We start from the raw sequence: 23,704 nt of genomic DNA, 5'->3' as shown, positions 1-23,704 counted from the left end.
GCAGGATAATCAGACAACCTTATGGTTTTGGTTATTCATAATTTTTATAAGTTTCTCAAAGAGTAGAGACAACTCACATGGACCAGACTCTAACTAAATATGGTCACTACTGTAATCAGAATAGATAGGGATTGGAATTCAGGAACCTGGAGAAAGCTCCTGATTTTCTATACAAGGCAAAATAGAGGTTAAGACCAAAATCCAATCTCAGTGGCCATCCACTGGGAAGAACAAGGCTTTGGGATAGGATGGGGAGGGAAAGGAGATTGGAGCTATCCTTCCCCTCCCCCCATCCATACCTAGTTGGAAGGATAACAAACCTTGTCTCACAGTGCCACCTACTTGTCATACAGATATGGAAATAGTCCCTGAGAAATAAGATAGCTTGGAAAAATGTTAATTAGTAAGATGTAAAAAGAATATTTGAATTATGAGTTTTTAATATGCTTCAGTTACATATTGGTTCTTAGAGTTAGAAGGGATTTCAGAAATCATCTAATTCAATCTCTTTTTTTATTGGTTAATTTGAGGCCTTGAAAGATAAAGTTAAATTACTCAGGGTCATAAAAGTAACAGAACTAGTTTTCCTCTGATTCTTTATCCAACCCTCTTCTCACTCTAACTCAGTTTTGCTTTTGAGTAAATCCTTTCCAGTTTTCAGTAATTTATAATTTAGCCTGACATTTAAAACCAAGAAAGTATGTTCAAATCCATTTTATTGATCTGCAAATTTAAAACAAATAAAATGAAAAAAGTTTTAGACCAGTTTAGCATTAGCTCCATTTAGCAGAATTAATTGATGCTTTTTAATTTGCTTTTGGTTTTTTTTTTTGCCTTAAATAAAGTTTCATATCAAATTTCCCTCAGTGACTATATGCTGTTTTATCCGATTATGCATTCATTCCACCTACTCTCTGTACTGATACTGGAGTATAAAAAGAAAACTTTTGTTATCTAACAGGAACATTCATATTCTCTTTCCTAGATGATAGTGTTGAAACAAGATTTTAGAAAGAAATATGGATCACCTAACTTAAGTGTGAATTAAATTCTTTGGTAGCATATATACAAAGTGCTGTCTTCTTTCCCGACCATTTTACTACAGCATGACATAAACCTAAATACATTGTCTCTACGCCAGAGACTTTTATGAAATCGGGTAATTATTTGGAGTCTTTGCCCTGAAGAAAAATTCAAATTGGCAATATTTAGGTTCCCTCCTTCTGGCTCCTTTCCATATGAGCTGCAGAGTAGGCATGGGCACCTTATAAGTTAGCACTGTAAAGATAACTTATTTTCTATGATGCAATTTCCATGTCCTAGCCAGTACTCAGACTTGGAGCACATAGGATTTAAGACATATAGTAGGGTAAAGAAATGTTCAGTTTTGTTGTTGGTTTAGATTCCTGAAAAGGAGTTAGTTATCTTAATATGACAAGACCAGCCTCAAAGATGTATTTTGTTGAGGGAAGGGGAGAGTGTTAATGAAAGAGTATTATCCTAGGATTGAATTTATTAATTTGTTATTCTGTTATTCTAGCATAAATGGTTCTTATTTTTTTCTTTTCATGGCCTTATTTCCATATTGGGATGCCATTAACTACAATATTATCATAGGTGCAGATATAACATTTTATATCTCTAAAGTAGACAACATGGCCTTTTAGTCAAATTAAGACTATCAGACAGAGGAAGAATATGACCACTTGCAGTTAATAATGTCACCTTTTAAGAAATTGGGTTGAGTGCCCATTTAGCTTTATAAAATAGTCTGTGTATGCATATGGTGAGATGCCATTTTGACCACATTTAAATTGAAAAATACATTTCAAAACTGGTTTTAATCAAAGTTGGAATTTGACCCTGCTACTGAGAAAAAACAGTTCACTACATAGTGAAATAATATATATATATATATATATATATATATATACATATATATATATATATATACACACACACACACACACACACACACACACACACACACACACATACAGGAGAAGTCTTTAAATCTTTTTTAAACCTGCTTTAAAGTTGGTTTAATGTTGAAGTAAATTCAAATGAAAGTATAGCAAATGGTTTAAAATTCTAAAGTTAATATGGATAAAGGAAGATAAACTCTAGAGCCAGAAGACCTACTTTCCAGATCATTCTGATATGAAGATTTATAATTTGAAAATACATATGATAATAATGGTGATTATGTTGATAATAATAAACAGTAACTGTCATTTAAAACTTTCAGCTTTTCAAAGTGTTTAACCTAAATTTTTTGAGTTTTTACAGCCCTTTAAATTAGGAATTGCTATTATTATTACACCCATTTTGCAGTTATGGAATAGGATTAGCAAGGATTATATGATTTTACCAGGGTCACTAATATCAGAGTTAAGATACAAACCTAGATCTTTTTGGCTTCTAGTACTATACTCTGTTAATTGTGGCATGATAATAGACGTCAGCGTGAATTTCTTATTAAAGACAATAAAGTTTTGGTCTAGATAAAAATATGGATACATAAGACCTCTGAAGAGAAGTTTCTTAAAGTAAGAATAGTAAAATTTATAGTTTTGTTGTCTCTGGTTTTTAGGAAAACAGAATTTTTTCAAGGATTCAGAATACAGGAGATCTGAAATTGTCTATTTCAATCCCATGAAATTCCCACCACTTCTCCAGTAACCTTAATTATGGTGCTATCATGCCCCCTTTACTGGACACTAAAAGACTTGAAGCAGCAGAAATTCAAGGCCATAAGGTTGTGAATTTCCTAAAAAAATCTTTGTCCTTCATTATCAAAGAAGACCATGACAATAGGGAGGTAATTCCATGGATTTGAGTGTGGATGGGGCTGTTTCTAAATCACCAGCCTCATTTTCTCCTCCAGAGCCATCTGGGTCCAGTGGCCAGATCCATGGATCAGGACGACAGGAGGATAGCACTGGATGTGGGGCAGTTAGGATTAAGTGACCTTCCCAAGGTCATAAAGTTAGAGTTAAGTGTCTGAGACTGAATTCGAACTCCATTCCTCCTGAATTCAAGGTCAGTGGCACAGTGAATAGAGCACTGGTCTTGGAGTCTGGAGGACAGGAATTTGAATCTTGCCTCAGGCACTTGACATTTACTAACCTTAGTCAAATCATTTAATCCTGATTCTCCAACATGCAGGGCCTTGTCCAATCTTCCTGATCCACCTCTGGTCACCTGACCCAGATGACTGTAGGAGAAAGTGAGTCTGGTGATTTAGCATAGCCCCTCCTCACTCAAATCCAATTCATGTGCTTGTCATGGCATTACGTCCCTAAAGCCATGTTCTTCTTTGATAATGAAGGAAAACATTGAATTTCTTGAAAAGATGTTAAAGGATTTGTTATTATTGTTCAGTCACATCTGAATCTTCATGACCACATTTGATATTTTATTGGTAGAGATATTTGGAGTGGTTTGGTATTTCCTTCTTCTCATTTTACAGAGGAGGAAACTAAGGTAAATAGCCAGTGTCATACAGCTGGTATCTGGGGCTACATTTGAATCCAGGTCTTACTGACTCCAGGCCTATTGCTTTATCCACTGTGTCCTTTAAAGGTTAAGCACCTCTTATCTTGTTAACTATATAGAACTAAAGTCCCAGGGAAAGGGAGACTTACATAGTGATAATGCTCTCTGAATTCTGGCAACTGGGTATCTTTGTTCAGAGGAATGGGTGACAGAAATATTTAAAGACATGTGAATTTTAGAAAACTTAAAGTTAGAAGGCTACTGAAAATAGGAAATGATGTTGTTGGGAGGGGATACCTAGGGGAGAAATTTGAAGACTTTACAAATTGCACTTGAAACTTAGTTCATTTTATCTCTTAGTAGGCAAATAGAAGTCCATTTAGGAGAAAATTATATTTTGAATCTAAAATTGTTCTTTTCTCACATATAACAGAGGCATTAACTACTATGGTATATATTAGTACCTGTTTAAGGAAATATGTAATGCAGTCTTATGATAATTTAATTCTTCCTGTTGGAGAAAGTAAAGTATTTGCAAATATATTGTGTTTATGTAATTTAATGACTTTCTCTTGGTGTGCCCAGAATTCTTAAACTTGTTAAGGGTTACTAGTTTATAACAATTGACAGTGACTGGGCAGTGCTTCTGTGTCATGAGTGGAAAATATTAGAAAATTTGATATTCTAGTCATCTATTAATTGTTTTTATTTTGAAAAATAATGAGAAAGGAAAAATAGCCTTGTGAAAAACACATCAAAAATATTGTATTTTTTTGATTCAGTGATTCTTAAAATGCAACAATTTTGGAGAATAATTTCACCATACCTCACTCATGTGGCAATATACTACATGTTACTTCAGTTTATCAGTTATATTTTTAACACAATGCCATTGAAGTCATTGTTGCCCTCTTCTGGTAAGAAGCTAAATCTACAAAAGGATTGAATTTTATAAGTAATGAGAATTCATAATCTTTATAATCTGATTTTATGGCAGACATAAATGACCAAAATGAAATAAATACTTAATTACAGATTTTAATACTATTAGTTATAATATATATATATATATATATATATATATATATATATATATATATATATATATACACTTATAAAACCACATGAATTCCTCAATTTTATTTATGGTTTTTATTAATTGGAAAAAAGAGACAATATGGTGTTCTGGCAAGAATTTAGGATTTGGAGTCAGTGATTGGGGTCCAAATTCTGGTTCTGCAAGTTTCTGTCTGCCATCTTAAGTAAGCCAGTTGATGTCTCTGGTCTTGTTTCTTCATGTCTAAAGAAGAAGATTGAATTAGATGACTTGTAAAATTCATTCCTGCTCTAAATCTGTTCCTATGATATACTGAAATCACTCTTACTAATTTGCTTTTTTTTACAAAAGTTTTCCTTTGACCCTTCTATGTGTCTATAACACCGACTCTTAATTATATGCTTTAAAATATGTCAGTGTATATAAAATATGATATAGCACTGAACTCAAATTATATGGTTTAAATTAAATTTTAGTCTCTAATGTTTCTTGTGCTGCAAGAGAGGATATTCAGTAAGCAATTCATTTTCAGGAATGATTTTCGTGAATTGTTTTCATAAGAGATTTTTAAAATATATTTTAAAATGTATTTATTTAAGTCAATGGGTTAAGTGACTTGCCCAAGGCCACACAGCTGGGCAATTATTAAATGTCTGAAGTGGCATTTCAATTCAGGCCCTTCCAATTCGAGGGCTGGTGCTCAATCCACTGTGCCACCTAGCACCTAGAGATTTAAACAAATTATAACTCAGAAAATCTTCCCCAGAAAAACTTTGAAAACAAGTTAATATAATTATTTTTTTCAAATGGCAGCTTAGCCACCAAAGAGGCAAATATTCATAGCTACAGCTTATATTTCCTGAAAAGTTCTGTGTGAACCAAGTTTTATTAGCATATCTCATAATTTCAAAGACATTTTACTTTTGTTTTGAATTGATTACAGATTGTTTTTAAATTGGGGGTACTGTTGTTATTTCTTTGTTTGCCTAGGGAAGTCAAGATGGCAAGAAGAAATAGTATGGGAGGTTCCCTTCCACAAACCCCCCCCATACAGATCTAGAAAATACACCTGACTGAAACCTGATGATGGGGAAATACAGGAAAAAAAAAATCTCATTTAGTCCTTTGTTCATTTTTAGTCAGTGTGGACAAACTTACAGGGAATTATGCAGACACTGGGGATGGAGCTGAAGTAGGGGCATTGTGAGGAGCGCACACTATGACTGTGTACCAGGGCAAGAGAAGTCCTTATCCCAGGGTACCCCTAGAGCCATAGAAGGTCATTACCACAGGTACTGATACAAACTGATAGCTTTATTGCCCCCTACCTAGTTATCAATAATCCGTGACATCTGAAAAGGGGAGTGATATTCTGGGATAGGAAAACTCAACTTACTTGGAAAGGGGGAAGTTCAAAGACCAGCAGCAGCAACAGCTGTGTGGATCAGAACCTTGGTTCAGAACAGAGTCACTTAAAGCCAAGCCTACAGAAACTAGCCAAGGCAAGAACACCAACCAAAGGGAAGCCTATATTTCTGCTACTTTGAAACTAATAGAACTTTCCAATTGATTGATAGAGGTGCTAGCTACAAGCTTTTCTTGTTTACTTCCTGTACAGGAATTTGCAGACCTGGAAGGCAGCATACAAACTTTGCGGCTGCTGATTGAATCACTTTTTCTTGCCTTTTGTTGAGATTCTAGAATAACACAGTACTCAAGACCTTTAGAAAGCAGCAACAGTAGCAGACCAGACTTTCTCTCCAGAACTGTGGCATTAGTCCAACTCCAACATCAAGTCCAAAATCAGAAAGTAGACAGCATGAATGGGAGAGAGAAAGAATCCCACCACAATGAATTACTATGGTGGTGGAAACAATAAGTCACAAGAGAAAGAAGCAGAAAGAAGAGAATGACTCCAAGACATTTAACAACAATGTCTCAAAGAAAAACAAAGCTTGAGCACAAACTCAACTAGAAATTCCTGAAAAATTTGAGGAAGAGTTAAAACGAAACCCAAGAGAAAAAAAAATTATTAAAGATGTTTTTTTTCCTAAACAGAATGAGAGCAATTGAAGAAAAAAATAGAAAAGAGAACTATGCAAGAAAAAAATGGAAAAGAATTAATCTCTTGGCATGAGGTATAAAACCTTGCTCAAGCTGCAAACTCCCTGAAAACTAGAATGGATCAAATGGAAGCTATTAACTCCATGAAGCAACAAGGGATAATAAAATCAAAAAGACTGAAGAAAATTTGTATAAACTTTTGTAAGATATGTAGAAAAAGCAACTGATCTAGAAAACAGATTAGGAGGAAAAAATTAAATTTTTTTTTATTTATTTGAAAGCCATGAACAAAAAAAGAAAATAAAGAGTCTAACAGCAACATAAGAAATTTTAAAACTGCCCAGCTCTTTTAGAACCAGAGATTAAAGAAGAAACAGAATCCACTAGACACTTCTCAAAAGAAATCTCAAAATGAAATTTTCATAACCAAAATATGGAGTTTCTAGATCAAAGGAAAAAAAATACTACTACGAGCAATCCTCTTCCCAAATTCAAGTACTAAGGAACTGCTGTTAGTATCATACAAGATTTAGCAAGTGTCACTTTAAAAAAATTGAGGTCTTGAAATATGATATTCCAGAAGATAAAGGATATCTAGTATTACAATAAAATTAATTATCCAGAAAATATAATGCTGTAATATATTTTTTAAAAAGGACTTCTAAGTTTTCCTGATGAAAAGGTTACAGATCAAATGAAACTGAAATTCAGAGTTGAGTTAAGAGAAACATAAAAATGGTAAACATGAAAGAACAGTAGTAAGGGACTAATCAAGAATAATGTATTTACGTTCAAATATAGGTAGATGATACATTTGTTCCTTGGAAATATTAGGGTTCACAAAGACAGTTTGAACATAACAGACCTGAAATTGGTTTATCATTTCTTCATTATTTTAAGAAAAAATAAAAGAAAGGGGAAGAAAAATACACTGTTAGTAGGAGAGAAAGACAGATTATGGAAAATTATCTCATATAATGGTGCACACACAAAAAGACCATCTGTGCAAAAAAGTATAAAAAAATGGGGAATAATACTTGAACCTTACTATTAGAAGACTAAATCATAAAAAGGAACATACACATAGAGTTGGGTTCACAAATATATTTCACGCAGCAGGGAAATAGGAGGGAAAGGGGCAACGAGAGTTTAGAGGAAAAGTAAGTAAGAGAAGGATTAGTTCAGAGTAAAAAATCTATGTGTAAAAAATCTTTATAATTCTTTTTGGGATGACAAAGAATTGGGATCTGAGGGAGTGCCCATAAATTGAGGAATATTGAACAAGATATGGGTAGAAATGTGATGGAATGATATTATGCTTAACTCTTTTCTGTGTAATGACCAAACAGAATTCCAGGGACTTACATGATGAAATATACTATCCACCTCCTGATAGAGGAGGATACAAAATATGGTTCAATTTTTTTTGACATGGTCGTTTTTGACATGACATAACATGACAGTGGCAAAATTTCTTTTAATTGACTACATGTTTGCAATGGGAGGAAAAAACTAAGAGTTTTCTCCCCAACTAAGCCTCAGGCCCCATAAAAGTATGTAAAGAGACATTTAAATCTATTATATACATATGAGTATTGTATATAGTAAAATTTATAGTAAGTGTTTATATTTTAAAGCCTTTTGTGAGTAATATTTGTAAAAAAATATTAATTTGTGAAATAATCATCCTTAAACTTAACTTATTTGTAAATTTAAATATGAAAAATTCTAAAAAGCACCTATGATATAAAAAAATCTGTCCCAAATGCAGATTTCCATTATTAGTTGAAAAAGAACACAGAATTCAATTCAGTTCAACAAATATTGATGTACATATTACTCTATGAGGTTCTTATCAGGTCATGTCATTTCTGATATTTTAAAGAATTATAGAATTTTAGACTTGGAAGGGATGTTACCATCTATCTAGTTCAAACTATCCCTAAAACAATCTTAACTTCAAAAGACCTGACCAATGATTATCTTGTTTGAAGACCTCCAGTGAGGAAGACTAAGAATCCCATTCCTAAGTGTATATTTTTTTTCTGCATGAGTCCTAAATTTGCTTCTCTTCAACTTCTAGTTCTTTTTGTCTCTGATATCTCTGAGACCAAACAGAACATGTCTAATCTTTATTCCATTTTTCCTTGTACTTTTAAGAGAGTGATAATATTTTCCCGAGTCTTCTATTCTCCAAGTCCAACACTCCCTGTATTTTCAACCTATCTTCTTATTACATGGGCTCAAGGCTCCTCACCCTCACTAGGATAATCCCTAGTTTATTTTTCAAAACGTGATACTCAGAGTAAAACATATTTCTCTATACATGATGTATCCAGAGTACAGTGAGCTATCACTTCCTTATTCCTGGAAGCTATGCTTCTTTCAATGTAGTTCAAAATTTCAATAGTTTTTTTTATTTATGTTGCATGTGTGTCTCTCACAAAGAAATTTCAGAACGTTTTCATTTAAATTGTTGTATAACCACGCCTTCCTTCAATTTATACTTGTGAATTCAATTTTCATATATCTTTGTAGTAGCTAATTTTCATATATCTTGTAGATATTGTTAGAAAAGCAAAAGTGGATTTAAAGAAATTTCATTCTAATTAGCCATCTCCCTTTACTTGTTTTTTCTCTAAAAATGGGTCAGGTAAAGAAAAACTAGTATTCTACTCTATTAAGTATATATATTTATTAAGTAAATATAATTAAACTTCTTTCAATTTTGATATTTCATTTTCCTATTGGGCATCATTTTTAAAAAGTCCCTTTTTTTTGTTCTTGCCTGTCATATAGCAGCTTTCTTCTCTGATGCTGTGAAAATTATTTGATTGTTTTCCAGAACATGGTGGGGTACGATGAGGTGTTCAGGGAAATTTTGTACAAAATTTTAGACTTCTGACTCCTAGAGGGGGAAAGTCAAAGAATTTAGGAGTCATTTAAGGAGGCAGTAGAAAGTCAGTGAAATTTGGATTGAATATTTTATAATTTGAGAGAAAATTAGGATCAGAAGAACCAGGTGACAAGTGAAAGAAAATCTAAATTTATTTTTGCGTTCTCCAATTGCCATTTACTTTTATACTCTCCTATAAAATTGAAAATATTCCTAAACATGTGTCTTATCTTGAACTTACTCTAAGATATAGATCATAGAAATTTCCAAAGGTTAGTCCCTAGCATTTCCTTAGGACAGATTTCATTAAATCATGGGAATTTCCCCCACCTCTACCCCTGGGTCACCAGGGACTTCTCATTATAGGTTCTCATAGATTTACCCTCTAAATAGATCATAGAATTTTTGGCCTGGAAGACATCTTGACTCCTAGTTCTATATACTCTATTCTGCATCATGAAAACCTTTCTCATAAGTCATTGTCAGTCACTTATCCATTTCTGCAGATAAAAGTTCCCAGTCATAGAATATTTGACATTTGGAAAGAGACTTCAGTAGCTGTCTGGTCTAACCCTACACTACAGGAATATTCATTGAAACATTTCTGACAGATGATCATCCAGTTTCTAGTTAAAGACTTATAAAGTTATAGAGCCCTGGTGAGGCAAACCACTGCTCTTTTGGACAGCTGAGATTACTAGAAAATATTTCCTAGTGTCATACTTAAATTGGGTGCTCCTTGAGAGTAGGGACTGACATTTTCCTTTCACTGCATCCCTTGGGCCTAGCACAGCAGGCACTTTATCACTGTTTGTTGAGTGACTGTCTAAATCTATCTCATTTGAAAGGTCCATGCTTTATTCATAAGTCTATCTTCTGTAAATAAAGAAAAATCTTATTCTTCCTTCATTTGATAGTGCTTCAAATTATTTAACATAGTTGTTATACTTACAGTTGTTCTTCTCCAAACAAAACAAAACACCTGTCCCCTAGACCAGTCCACCTGGGTTATAGATTCAAGACCCTTCTTGATCATAAGTGCTCTCCTCTTGATAATATATAGCTTATCAGTTTCCTTCTGAAACTCTGGATACCCAGAACTGAATATAATACTCCAAATGAGATCTGACCTGAAAAGTGTACAGTGAAACTGTCACTTCCTTATTCTGGAAGCTATGCCCTTCTCAGTGGAGTCAAGATCTCATTACATCTTTGACTGTCATACTTTGGATTTTCTATTCACTAAAGCCCAGCACCTTTTTCAGAAAAATTGTCTAACCATGCCTTCTCTCCCCATCTTCAGCTTGTGAAGTTTTTTCTTCACTCAGTTGTAAGATTTTTGCATTTACTAAACCTTGTCTTATTAGATTCAATCTTACATGAAACCTTGTCAAATTTTATTTTATTTTTTATTTTTTGGATCTTAACTACCATCTGCTGTACTGAAATGGTCTTTCTAGTTTCTGTCATCACTAGACCAGGAAGAGATCCCAAGAGATCCCAGCCTTGTATAAGATACAGGAACAGGAAGGGGAGGCCAGGTGTCACAGTAGATAGAGCACCAGCCCTGGAGTCAGCAGTACCTGAGTTCAAATCTGGCCTCAGACACTTAATAATTACCTAGCTGTGTGGCCTTGGGCAAGCCACTTCACCCCATTGCCTTGCAAAAACCTAAAAAAAAGGATACAGGAATAGGGGACAGGGGACAGCTCTGTGGTTTACTCTGCAGTTCTGAGTCCTATATTCAAGGTAACCTGAGGAGAGGAACTTTAAAGAAGAGTGGCATTCTATCTTGAGGCATGGTCACAGTCCTTAAGCTATGTACTAAATTTTTGTAGCTGTGACCGCAGACATAGAATAGGAACTGAATTCTAACTTCCAAGTTCTGTCAAAAGGCCAGATCAGGAATGTGGACCAAAAAGGAATCTGTTGTTTTGTTTTGTTTTGTTTTGTTTTAACTCAAAACAAGTATAACTTTCCAAATGCCTGATAGTAGTTAGAAGAAGGAAAAAAACAACAATAGAGTCAGAGACAGAGATGGAAAGAGAGGAAATATAAGAGAATAAGATGAGGGGAAATTCAGTTAGGTATTCTTTATCACTTCACTACTCAGAAATATTTAGTGGCTTTCTATTGTGTCTAAGAAGAAGTTCTTATTCCTCAGTTTGGATTTGATCTTATTTGGTCCGTTATCTCTCCTTTACAGTCCACATCCTGACTCCATCCCTTTTTGAAACATTATTACTTCTAAATATAGTTGACACCCAGTGCACTGTACTGGACAGTCTTCTTTCCCTTATTCTATTTATGAGATTACTGAGAGCTCCTTGGAGATCTCACTTAGTTGTCATCTTTATGATGATGATTCTCAGTCTTCTTGTCTAGCCCTAATCTCTCTCCCATTTTGAGTTGGATGTCCTGTAGACATCTTACACTCATCATTGTCCAAAACTAAACTCATTATCTTTTCCCAAAATCTCCTCTTTTCCTAACTTCCCTATAATTGTCAAAGGTATCCTCATCCTCCTAGTTGTCTAGGATCAAAACAGATTATCATTCTTGACTCCTCACTCTTACCCCACTCCTTAATCTGCAGCCAAGATCATACCTTCATAGCATCTCTTGTATAAACCCCTTTCTATCCTGTGACACTACCTCTATCCTAGTATAGACCCTTAATATTTCACCCTTGAATTATTGAAATAATAGACTAATTCATCTTCCTACCTTAATCCTCTCTTCTTCTGCTGATCCATTTTCCATTCAACTGTCAAAGTTATTTTCCTATTAGTAAATCAGACTATCTCACCACCGTATTCATTTAATTCTAGTGGCTTCCTGTCTTCTCCAGAATGTAATATAAAATTCTCTTATTGACATTCAAAGCCCTTCATAACCTGGAACCTTTCTATCTGTTTAGTGTTTTTATATTTTATACAGAAGGAACCAAAATATCCTGATTCATGGAAACAAAGGGACAAAGGGATTAGAAATTCCCATGCTAAACAAGCCTTGCTAAACCCTCAGAAAACCTAATAGCAATTAACAGGTAAGAAAGTACCTCCAATGGACATCATTGGTTAGCTTATGAATCAGAGGGAAAAACTATCTTTGCCCAGAGGAATAAGTTTCCTATCGTTATGTTGCATAATATCCTTAAATAAATGAAAGAAGAAAGGTTCTAAGTTCTTCTACTTGACCTAGGGTAAGTTCATAGCATCATCATTGAATGTCACACATGGCATCTCTCTGAATATAATAGCTACTTTTTCCTGAATGCTCCCTTTTCATAGAAGAATAGACCTGTGAATACTCAGCTCTTGTCTTTCTTCTCTGAAAGTGGTACTAGAAACATTCTCATACAAAGATATAGAAGGGAGGGATAGTACCTTGATTTAGGCTTTTAAAAAAATTGTTGAAAGTGGTAATGTTGATTATTCAAATGCAGCTCAAAAACCTAGAACTTGGTCTTCCTCACTTAGGGAGTCAGGTCTTAATGTGCCCAACCCTATGAACACTGTAGATACAATCCTGAAGTCTACACTCTGACATTAGGAGAGGTTCTAGCCTTTCTCATTTTAAAATACAGAGAGTTTGGTTGATTTCTTAAAGGTTAAAGATCAGCTGTTGGTGGCAAAGCTACCCATAGGAATTCATAGGAATATATCCTATCTGCCTTTAAATGATCAGAACAGAGATCCATACTAGGAAAATCACTGGATTTGTAAGACAAGTTTTCCCTCTATTTTTTCTCATTTTAATTCAGTCCTTTCCCTGAGGTAAAGATAAACAAACAAACAAAAAAAAAAGAACTAGATTCTGCTTATGCTCACAATAATGAGAGATTTATCATTATTATACCATACTAATACCCTCATTTACAGCCAAAAATCAGTTCCCCAAGTTTCACTTTGAAGTAGCATTGAACAGGGAATTTCTGTGTTGCTAAGTATGAACAAACAAGACAAATCAGGGCTTCTTATGAGGATGAGGTCTTCATTGACCAGTCTACCTGTTTTTTTAGGCATTCAGTTTTAAGCTTAGATCATTTAATTGCTGGTTTTTTAAAAGAATTAATTTCCATATAGGATAATATTTTTCTCATTTCTTTTTTAAATTCAATTTTATTTCATTATGCTGTTAAAAGCTAATATGTACATCTTTTAATTTATCTAAGATTTCTTTCTCTATGATCTAGCTTGTGATCTCTTTTGTTTAATATATGTACTGTATTCTTTGCTTCTTCCATTTAATTTTCTCCATGTCTATTTTTAACTGAGACAAGAAATGAAAGTCTGATTTTTTAATGTTCATATTTTATTTGATTTATCACATTCTGATAGAAGTATTAAAATGTCTATTATGTTTATCTATTTTTCTTCCAATTTCTAGCAATTGTTCTTAGATTTCATTATTTGTATCTATACAATGAGAGAACAGTTGCAATTTTTTCTTTTATGCCCTTTTGATCTAGTTGCATTTTTCACCCTAATTTGTCATAGTATCAATCCTAACACCTCTTTTTATTAAACTAGGTTACATTAACAAGTTTTATACTGATATTTTAATTTTGATCTATGGTATCTTTTATATTTGATAACTTTCTTACAAAATATATAGCGATGGACTTTGTTTCTTGAGTCATTCTGAAGCTTTTTGATTGGAAAATTAACAATTATAAAAATAATTTTTATGTCATTATATTTTTATGTCACCTGGAACAGTTACAGTGTATGTTAGCTGTCCTTGATGAAATCAAGTAGCAAGATTAGGTAGTGGTTCTATTTCTAATTTTGAAATTATTAATTTTTAGGTTTCCCAAGTTTATCTTTTTATTTTTAAAAAGTGGTGCTTTGCTATTGACTTTGGGATCCTTCCCATTTTCGTCTTCCTTTGCTTGTTATTATTTGTAATAAGTGTTAAACTCCCTTCTAGGTAGTCATTAGTATTCGTTGTCTTCATATACATTTTCTGTGTAATTTTTTCTTTATCTTTGTAATTCTGTATTTTATGATTACATGCCCTAGTGAGTCTTAGTATAACTCTTTGTAGATGTTTCTATACATTATTCTTTCTTGTAAAGTATTGCTATATTTCTAGTCCACTATGCAAAATGTTATATGATTAGGTGCTTAAATACAGTGTATAACTTTTCTTTCTTTACAGTATATTTTGGTATACCAATTCATCTGATATGTAGACTTCTTGTCCTAATGTTCTGCCTATCTTTTTATTTCTTTTTTTCACTTTTTTTGCTTTTTTGTTTTTTTTAATTTCATTAACTTCCTCACTTTTATTGGTTCTGTTATTTGATTCTTTTAAAGATATTTGTAGACCATTGATATTATTTTTCAGTGCCCCTAGTTGTTTCTTCATTTCTTTGACAGCTTCAGAGATGTGCTTTAATCCTATAATATGTTTATTATTTAATTAAATGTTTTTACTTTTGGCATTTTTTATCCCATCTATCAATGCTTCGGTCTTCATTTGTAGAGGAATTTTATCCTTTAAGTGTTTCTATTAATGTTTTTGTATTAAGACATGAAAAATAGGTGTCCTAGACATGATTTAGATTAGTCCCATGATTAGCTGGGACTTAAGTGAGAGACTGATTGCTCATTTCTTGTGGTCTGGTTGCTTATAAAGGAATAAAGAATTTCTTTAGTTTAGGTAGGGGGGAAACAGAGAAGATTTTTCCCAGAGAGTAAAGAGAAGGAAAAACAGATTGGGTTCCTAGTAACAGGTCTCTAATACCTTTTGGTCAGGAGTGCAGTGTTGGGGTTCAGCTTAGTCTTTACCCACAAAGGACCTTCTTCTGCACTGGAGCTAGATTATGAGAAAACTCAGAATTCTATCTGTGACTTAGGCAGGAAAGGGGCTGAGTTTCACAGCAAAATATCCAAGCAACTTTTGGTCAGTCCCTGACAGTAAGCCTGGTTTTTAAGGAAAGATTCTTGAGGAACTGGTGCCCTTGTCCTTTATCTGTTGATTAAGGAGAGGCAAGGAAAGTAGTTAGTTTCCTTGGGTAGATACAAACAGGCACAACTATTGCTCTTGTCAGATATAGATGCTCTGAGGAAGCTCTTGACACCATCCAGGGCATTGGTATGGCCGCCAATTTCTTGGTTAAAGAAAGCCAGGGCATGACTCTGAGCTCTTCTCATTTGACCCCGTTTCAAGCACATCCTGCCTTGAGACTAAATGAACTTCTATAAACCTGTAGTGGAAGAAGGAGAAAGTTGGAAAAGAATCCCAGCATCTCTTGAGCCCCCACCTCTTTAAGAAGGTAAACAGGATGGTGCATAGAGGAGGGAAAAAAGGAACAATACATTGTTTTACCCAGATTTACTGCATGGCTCCCAAAGTATCATTTCCAGTTAGTGTCTCCCTTTCTCTTTATGTCTGATGCTAACTTAAATTGAAAATAGATAGTAACTTGATTAAACTTGAAACCTTTGTCATTGACAAAGAAATTAGACCGTGGAAGAATTCTATTAGGTTTAGATTTCTACCTTTATTCCATAGATTCTTTAAGTAAATAGGTGATTATACTTTTAAGTCACATTTGATTGCATTGTTTTTTTCCCTAGAATTATAAATCAAAGTTCAAAATAGAATTTTAGATTATACTTTCATTTAACTTCAAACTCTAAAGCATGTGGATTTCCTTCTGTACTGTAGGGAAAAACCAATTCCTTTGACTATTCATACAACCTCCAAGCCAAATTGGTGAAGACAAGATGATGGATGGCTTTTTATCTGTGGTCAGCTATAGTGGCACAGAGAATTGTGGAAACATAGATTTTTAAATTTTTTTTTTCTATCTGTCCCTTAATTCTTTTCATGCTACAAGAACATAATGAGCAGATGATTTATTATGCTTATAAATGATATCAAGAATTTCAAATGGGTAAAACTGTAAAATACTGAATAATATAACCTCTCAAGTTAGTACTCAGCCAATACTCTCTGGATCCCCTGGTTGGAGGAAGGACTATGAGTTCCAGGGCCTTTATTTAATAAAGGGGCTCAGCATAGTCTACTCCCCACTTCCCACCAACTACATGGATTTTGGACTTATTTAAATTTCTCCATCATGGAAGTACAACCTCCTCAATCCTGTCTGCTTTTTAACTTTCTTTGTATATTGTCATTCCCCATTAAATGGCAAGCTCCTTTTAAAACTTGAATTTATATCTCTAACACTTAGCACACTGACTGGCACACAATAGGCTCTTAATCATTGCTCACTGAATGAATTAGAAGAACCCCAGAGGACAGACAACAGGTTCAACCCATTTTGGACCCATGAATTCTGTTGATTCTTGATAAATACACATACCTTGAAGACTTCCAATAAAGGTCAGTCCATTCGACTTTTGGATATTTCTGCAAATATAATGAAGAATAATATCTGTCCTTTACAGTTTTAATATCCTATGATTATATGAAACTATGGTTTTCAAAAATGTATAAAGACTACAAGATCACACTGTGCTTATTTTTTCTTTAAAAAGATATTTTATTCAGTAGAATAAAATGCCCCCTCAAACCCCTCTTCTTTACTCCTTGTAAGATATAATACCAGATAACTGATGAACCATTAATGATTAATATTAAATGAGCCATAAAATAGACTTCTGTTCACCAAGTTATAAAGCCTATCACAAAGATGTACCAGAATCCATGTCAAAAAGGGATTTCCTATAAATGATGAGATCCTCCAGGTCAGGGATCAGTAGACTTAAGAGCTATGAATGTTTTTTTATATTTTAAAATAAAGTTATGTCATGTTGTGTTGTATTTACATTGCTTTGTATTGTTTTATACTATACCATAGTCTAGACAACAGTTAGTCATCATTTAGTTGGTTTTAACAGTGTGAACAGCCAGGACAAAGGTGTTTGAGTGATTAGAAAACTCTGTGGTAGGAGCAGCTAGGTGGTGCAGTGGATAGAGCACTGGTCCTGGAGTCAGGAGCACCTGAGTTCAAATTTGGCCTCAGACACTTAATGATTACCTAGCTGTGTGGCATTAGCCAAGCCACTTAACCCCATTGCCTAGCAAAAAGAAAGGAAGGAAGGAAGGAAGGAAGGAAGGAAGAAAGAAAGAAAGAAAGAAAGAAAGAAAGAAAAAGAAAAAAGAAAAGAAAACTCTGTGGTGTTCTGGGACCTGATTAAGCACACAATGCCATTTGTAAACAACTACTTTTTAGCTTGTGAGGCATAACAGGTAGTGGGTTGAATTTGATTCATGGACCCTGTTCTGGGTGTTTGTGCTTATAGATACCTGTGATGCTTGGTTTTTACATCAGACACTAGAATGTTGCAGTTTCCTAATCAATCAAATACCTTTATCGTATCTAGTCACACTTAAAACCAAGTTTATGAAGAATGCCTATTGTTGAGGGCAGCTAGGTGGCACAGTGGCTAGAGCACTGGCCCTGGAGTCAGGAGGACCTGAGTTCAAATGTGACCTTAGGTACTTAATAATTACCTAGCTGTGTGACCTTGAGCAAGTCACTTAACTCCACTACCTTGCAAAAACTAAACAAAAAAAAAGAACCTTGTTGTTCAGACTACAATGCTCTGGAGACCAAAATTAACAAGAGGGGGAGAGTGAATTGGATTGTCTTTAGGAAGGCAAATTGTTCTTTTAAGCTTCCAAGTTTTCACTGCAACAGAAGCCCATATTTTTGACCACTAGTATTCATTCAATATATAGACAACTCTCCAAAACTCCAAGTTGCAGAGAACATGCTGATCTACACCGTAGAAATTTCTTCATCCCAAGAAATCAGTAGAATCACAGTTCCTTTCCTTATTCACTATCTTATTCTTCTGGTTATGTTATATGACTGCAAGTCATGAAATACTTTGGTCTCTGAGGGCAAGTGGCAGACTAAAGAGACTATCTTTTCCAAACAAGAAATTTTGTAGGAGAAGTAGTGTAAATGATATCATCAAAGATATGTTGGGTGGGCCATATGAGAAGGCAAGAATCATAACATGTGGATAGACATGGATAGGTTGCAATAAGCATTATTGGAGGAAATACCCACATCAAGAGTATTGAAATAAATGAACCATGTTGATTACAATTTTAATTCTACTATGTATTCTTGCAATTTACTTTAAACTTGTGAGAAGGAATAACAGGTAAAGAAAACCACCTCTGCTTCCTCATATTTCTGATGTGTAATACTGTTTGTTGCCATTTAGTCATAAGCTCACAGGGAGCTGTGATTATTTCTTTCATTGTCTGTTGAATACAAGTCTTACATACTTAACATTTTCTCCTTTTGATGTCTTACAGTGTGGGAAATTTGCTGTATTAGTAGATCTTCATATTTTGCCACAAGGATTAAGAAAAGACACCAGCTGGTTTTCAGAAGAGAAGAAAAAGGTATATGATAAAAATTTCCATTTTAAGGACAAAGTGACTATGGGAGAAAACATTGCCCAACACTAATCTACTTTACTCATTGGGTAAAAATAATGAAAATAATGCCTAAACTTGAAAAATCCTTCTGTACTCTTATTTCCCCAAGGTACATTTTGTTTTAGTAACCTCAGGATACTGAAATCAGGTATACATTAGACAAACATTTCTGACCTTCCTCAAATCAAATATTTTCACCTGAGACAATTTTAAACTATGAAAAAAAAATTATACCTACTAATACACAGCAGTGGAATTAAATTCAATCATTCTGCAAAATAATTTAGAATTTTTCTAAGAAAATGTCTTAAGTGCCCAGAGAATCTAGGTATATTTCCCAAAGAGTTTGAAAACAGAATGAAAGGTTTCAGATACACCAAAACATTTATGTAATACTCTTACTGAAATTATGTTAAATAATATTTGATCCTCTGTGACTTTACTTAGGCCGTCTTCATAAAGAACTAGAAACAAAGTAGATGTCCGTATATTTGTTAATCATGATATAATAGAATATTACTGTACTATATGAAATGTTGACTTCAAAGAGTTCAAGGAAAAATAGAAAGACTTCTGAGAACTGATTGAAAATAAGTAGATCTAAGAAAACAGTATTCAGAATAAATGAATAAGATAGAGATCTAAATAATAGAGTAGTAGTAATTGTTCATAGGTTGACAGGAGTAATAAAAATGATGATATAGCTTAAATTAATTTTCCTATTCAGTGACATGCAAACAAAGCAACCTAAGGATTATTATTTAGAGGTAGAAAAATAATACTAAAAGAAGGAACAAAAGGTCAAGAATATAAATTAAAAGATACATGAATTAGAAGAAAAAGGAAGAAATCTTTCTAATCTTTCAATTGGAAAAGAAGTCATAAGCAAAAATGATAGAAAGTTTCATGGAAAATGAATTGAATAGTTTTTATTAAACAAAATTTGAGTAGATAAATGGACAAAGATAAAACGGGCAAATAAAACAGGCAATATCACAACTAGATTTATATGAACAGCGCAAAGAAAGAGAAAAAGAACTTATGTGCACTGAAGTATTTCTAGCAGCTCTTTATGTCTTGTCAATGAATAGAAAACTTAGAGCATGCTTATCAATAGGGAATGTGGCTAAACAAATTGTAGATAATAGATTTAGTGGAATCCCATTGTGCTGTTAGAAATTATCAAAGGGGAAACTTCAGAGAAAATAGAGATGATTTATATGAACTAATGAGTGTATTGAGTAGAACCAAGAGAATAAACTATTGTTTGTACAATCAAAATATGTAGAAACACAAAAACTTGGAAGATTTCAGATTTGTGAGCAATGCAGTAACCAATCACGATTTTGAAAGACTGATGATGAAACATGCTACCCACACCTACTTACAGAAAAATGATTGACCTCAGATGCAGGAGAAAATATATATAAGTCTAGTGTAAGAATTTGTTTTCCTTAAATGTACAAATTTATTACAAATGGCATTATTATTTCTATTTTTCCTGTAGGACAGGTATGTGAGGAGAGAATGGAATAGTGCTAGGATAACAAATCAAACAGAAAAAAAAATAGAAGAAAAGGATCATTTAATTGTTTTTTTAAATGCACAGAAGTTAACGAAAGGCAGTCACAAAAGAATCATAGACAAGAGGGATGCATTGAAAGGAAAATGTTAAATTTACTGAAATTATGTTAAATAATATTTGGTCCCCTGTGACTTTACTGTTCATCTTCATAGAGCTCAGATTTCATGAACAACCAATCTGGTTGCATTTAAAGTAATTTTAGAAGATAAAATTAAGGCTATTAGATTGCTTTACAGAAAAGGGAACTAATTATATTTTAAAATGTTTTGTTATGAAATAGTCTAAACAGTATTTATTTCCTAACAATTAAATTCAGATTTCCATTTATAAATTTTGGAAGACAGACACAAAACTCTTTCATCCCAAAGGTATATTAGCTATTTTCTCTACCTTTTTTGGATTATTCTTCCTACATTCCCAGACCCAGAGAGTTTCTTTTGTTAAAAAATTTTCCCCCATGAGTTGCCCATAAAAAGGAGTAGTTTATTTAATTAGTAGATCATAGCTCCTTCCTATATGATGTACTCTTTATTTAAGACTGTCAAGTCATTGAAAGCAATACCCTTAACTAAAAGGAAAAAGTTTATATACAGGGAATGTTGCTTTATTTTTAATGTTATTTTTAGACTTAACTATATAGGGATTTACAGCAAAATTTTAACAATCCATGTTTCCATGTATCTGTTCCACATATTTTCTAGCTCAGTCATAGCTAAACTGCATGTGAAACAAAATTCTTTAATTGTAAAAACAACAGTATAAGGCATGGCTGCATTTCTGCTTTCCATCTAAATAGTGCCAAAGGAATCAAATGTTAACTGATATATCTGTATTCTACAAAGTAGCAAAGTTTTGTGCTGCAAAATGAGAAGCAGGAGAAGGGTGATCAGTATTTGCATTTTATCTAGACATTAAGTTTATAAATTGAAAGATTCTTCCTCATCAAATATTAGTATTAGTGAATCAAACACAACTTTTATGTAATTTTTGAGGAACATCAAAACAAAAATATAGTTAGTTTCCTTAAGGAATTTTTTCTTTATGATTTTTTTAGTTGTCCAATGGATAAACTTTCTAAGGAGAAACTAGAATGAGTGGGCCCCATCAGCTTTCAGTCTTCCCAGAATTGCCTTGTGGAATTAAACCATGGTTGTATATTTTTAGGTCTCTAAAGAATTTTGAGAGAATTGGAGTGTTCTAGAGGACTTAGTGTTGAGTTCTTTTTCCCATGGATGATGTGTGGTAGAACATGTACAGGAATTAAATAGGTTGAAATGGCATGAATAAGAGGGCCAGAGTAAAGATGGCATGGGAAGAAGAATTTTTGCTTAGCTTACACAGCACACCTCCTCCACACCAAATTAGAAAATGCACTATGTTGAATTCCAATTGGGAAAGCCAAGAGAAAGCCATAGTTAATTTTCCTAGTTCAGGACAGCTATGGCAAATGAAGAGGTCTGCCAGTTTTGATCCATGGCCTGACCAGGAGCATGAGGTAGCACTGGTGGCCAGAGGGAACAGTCCAGGGCCCAAGGAGAGAAAAGGTCCTGAGGTGGAGCATAAGAGCAAAAGGAAAGAGAAGAATGAGATCTCAGGTGAATCTCAGTATTAGTACTAGGTGTAGGAACAAGTGCCATCTGGCAACTCTGTTACTCATTACTCAGTTCCACATCATACATCCAGGGTAGAAAGTAGAGATCACAAGTGAATAGGGCCCTAGCTGAGAACTGGACACAGAATTAAATTCTAAAAATGTAGCTATGAATAAAACCAACCTAGCGTTCACCTTTATCACAGCACATAAGCCTTTAAAGGAATTGACCTGAAGTGTTCTAGACCATAGAGAAACCAGTTCAACTCCAAATATGCAGAAGCTTCCATTGGACTCACAGTGACAGAATTCAGGAAGAGTATACAGAAACTCTACCTTCAGTAGATCTAAACTTGGATCCAAACTTTACAGAACTCGGATCAAGAGGATAGTGAGCAGATCTCTCTCCAGATGACCACTTCAGGAGCACTGAAAACTTGGAGGCACTGAAACTAAATAATGAAAGGTGCAGAAGGTCTTAAAAAAACAAGTTCTCAGACTAAACATCCCTCCACTCTCACACCAGAAGTGAGCAGAGCCAGCAGGGTCCAAATTTAAGAAATAGTCTGGAAGAATAAGCAAACAAGCAAAAAAGAGTGAAACGATAGACTTCCAGGGGAGCCAAGAAGGTGGTGTGAAACTAGCATGTTTCTGGAGGTTTTCCCTATCCAATGTTAAATGAAGCATCTACACAGACATAAAAGTTACAGATCCCGTGGGGGGGACAGGGAAGATCTGAGTCTTCAACTGTAGACATCATGGAGGATCTTCAATTAAGGTCTATCTTTTCTGAGGGAAAAGAAGAAGTAAAGTTCAGCTAGGCAGGAGAGCAAGAAAGCCAGCAGGAAAGCCACAGTGCAGAACAGGTCCCGACAACAGCACAGGTCTCAGCAGTTAGATAGGTCAGCAGGGAGGGTCCCATCCCCAGACAAATCTAAGTTCTCGGGACACTGGGGCAACACACAAAACTGGGTTGGGAACAAACCCGTGCTTAGGTAATACCTGGGCTGCAAAGGCAACATCTTGGCAAGCAATAAACCAGGGATCAGACCCCAGCCCCAGCACAAAATACTTGGATCTATGCTCCCTATAGCACAGGACCAGAGTTTAGCAATCACAATGAGAAAAAAAAAAAAAAAAGAGTGCTAACCATAGAAAGCTACTATTCAGATAGAGATAATAAAAATGCCATGTCAGAAGAAGAAAACAGTGACAAATTACCTACTTGGGAAGTCTCAAAGGAGTTTATAAATTGTACTCAAATTCAAAATCTCACAAAAGAGTTTTAAAAAAGATTTTAAAAACCAAATAGATTAAGAAAAAAATGAAAAAAAGAAATGAGAGCCAGGTAGGAAAATTATGAAAAATTGAATAAAGAAACAACTTATTTGGAAGTACAAATAACCAACTAGGAAAAGAATATAACTCATCAAAAAATAAAATAGACCAACTGGAAAAGGACTGCAACTTAGCTAAAAATCAAATTGACCAACTAGAAAGGGAATACAGCTCAGCCAAAAATAAAGCTAACCAGTTAGAAATGGAAACATAAAAGCTAACTGAAGAAAATAA

The 23,704-nt window shown here is 34.1% G+C and overlaps 1 protein-coding gene across 11 annotated transcripts in view; it reads left to right on the top strand.

Moving 5' to 3' along the window:
- SLX4IP (SLX4 interacting protein) overlaps window positions 1–23,704 on the top strand; it is a 324,925-nt gene that overhangs the window by 151,799 nt on the left and 149,422 nt on the right. For 10 of the 11 annotated variants that reach the window (XR_012473370.1, XR_012473371.1, XR_012473373.1 and 7 more), the window contains one exon: window positions 18,831–18,920. Coding sequence is in view for 5 of the 11 variants with exons in the window: in XM_074209445.1 (XP_074065546.1) it covers window positions 18,831–18,920 (90 nt within the window). In the remaining 6 variants the exon portion in view is untranslated. Of the gene's footprint in view, window positions 1–9,386; window positions 12,565–18,830; window positions 18,921–23,704 lie in introns of those variants that run through there. The other variant, XR_012473375.1, reaches the window with a different exon arrangement.

The sequence above is a fragment of the Macrotis lagotis genome, chromosome 1 (genome assembly GCF_037893015.1).
Source record: "Macrotis lagotis isolate mMagLag1 chromosome 1, bilby.v1.9.chrom.fasta, whole genome shotgun sequence".
Taxonomy (NCBI): Eukaryota; Metazoa; Chordata; class Mammalia; order Peramelemorphia; family Peramelidae; genus Macrotis; species Macrotis lagotis.
Note: the sequence above shows the minus strand (reverse complement) of the source record. Positions and strands in the feature narration are given on the sequence as shown.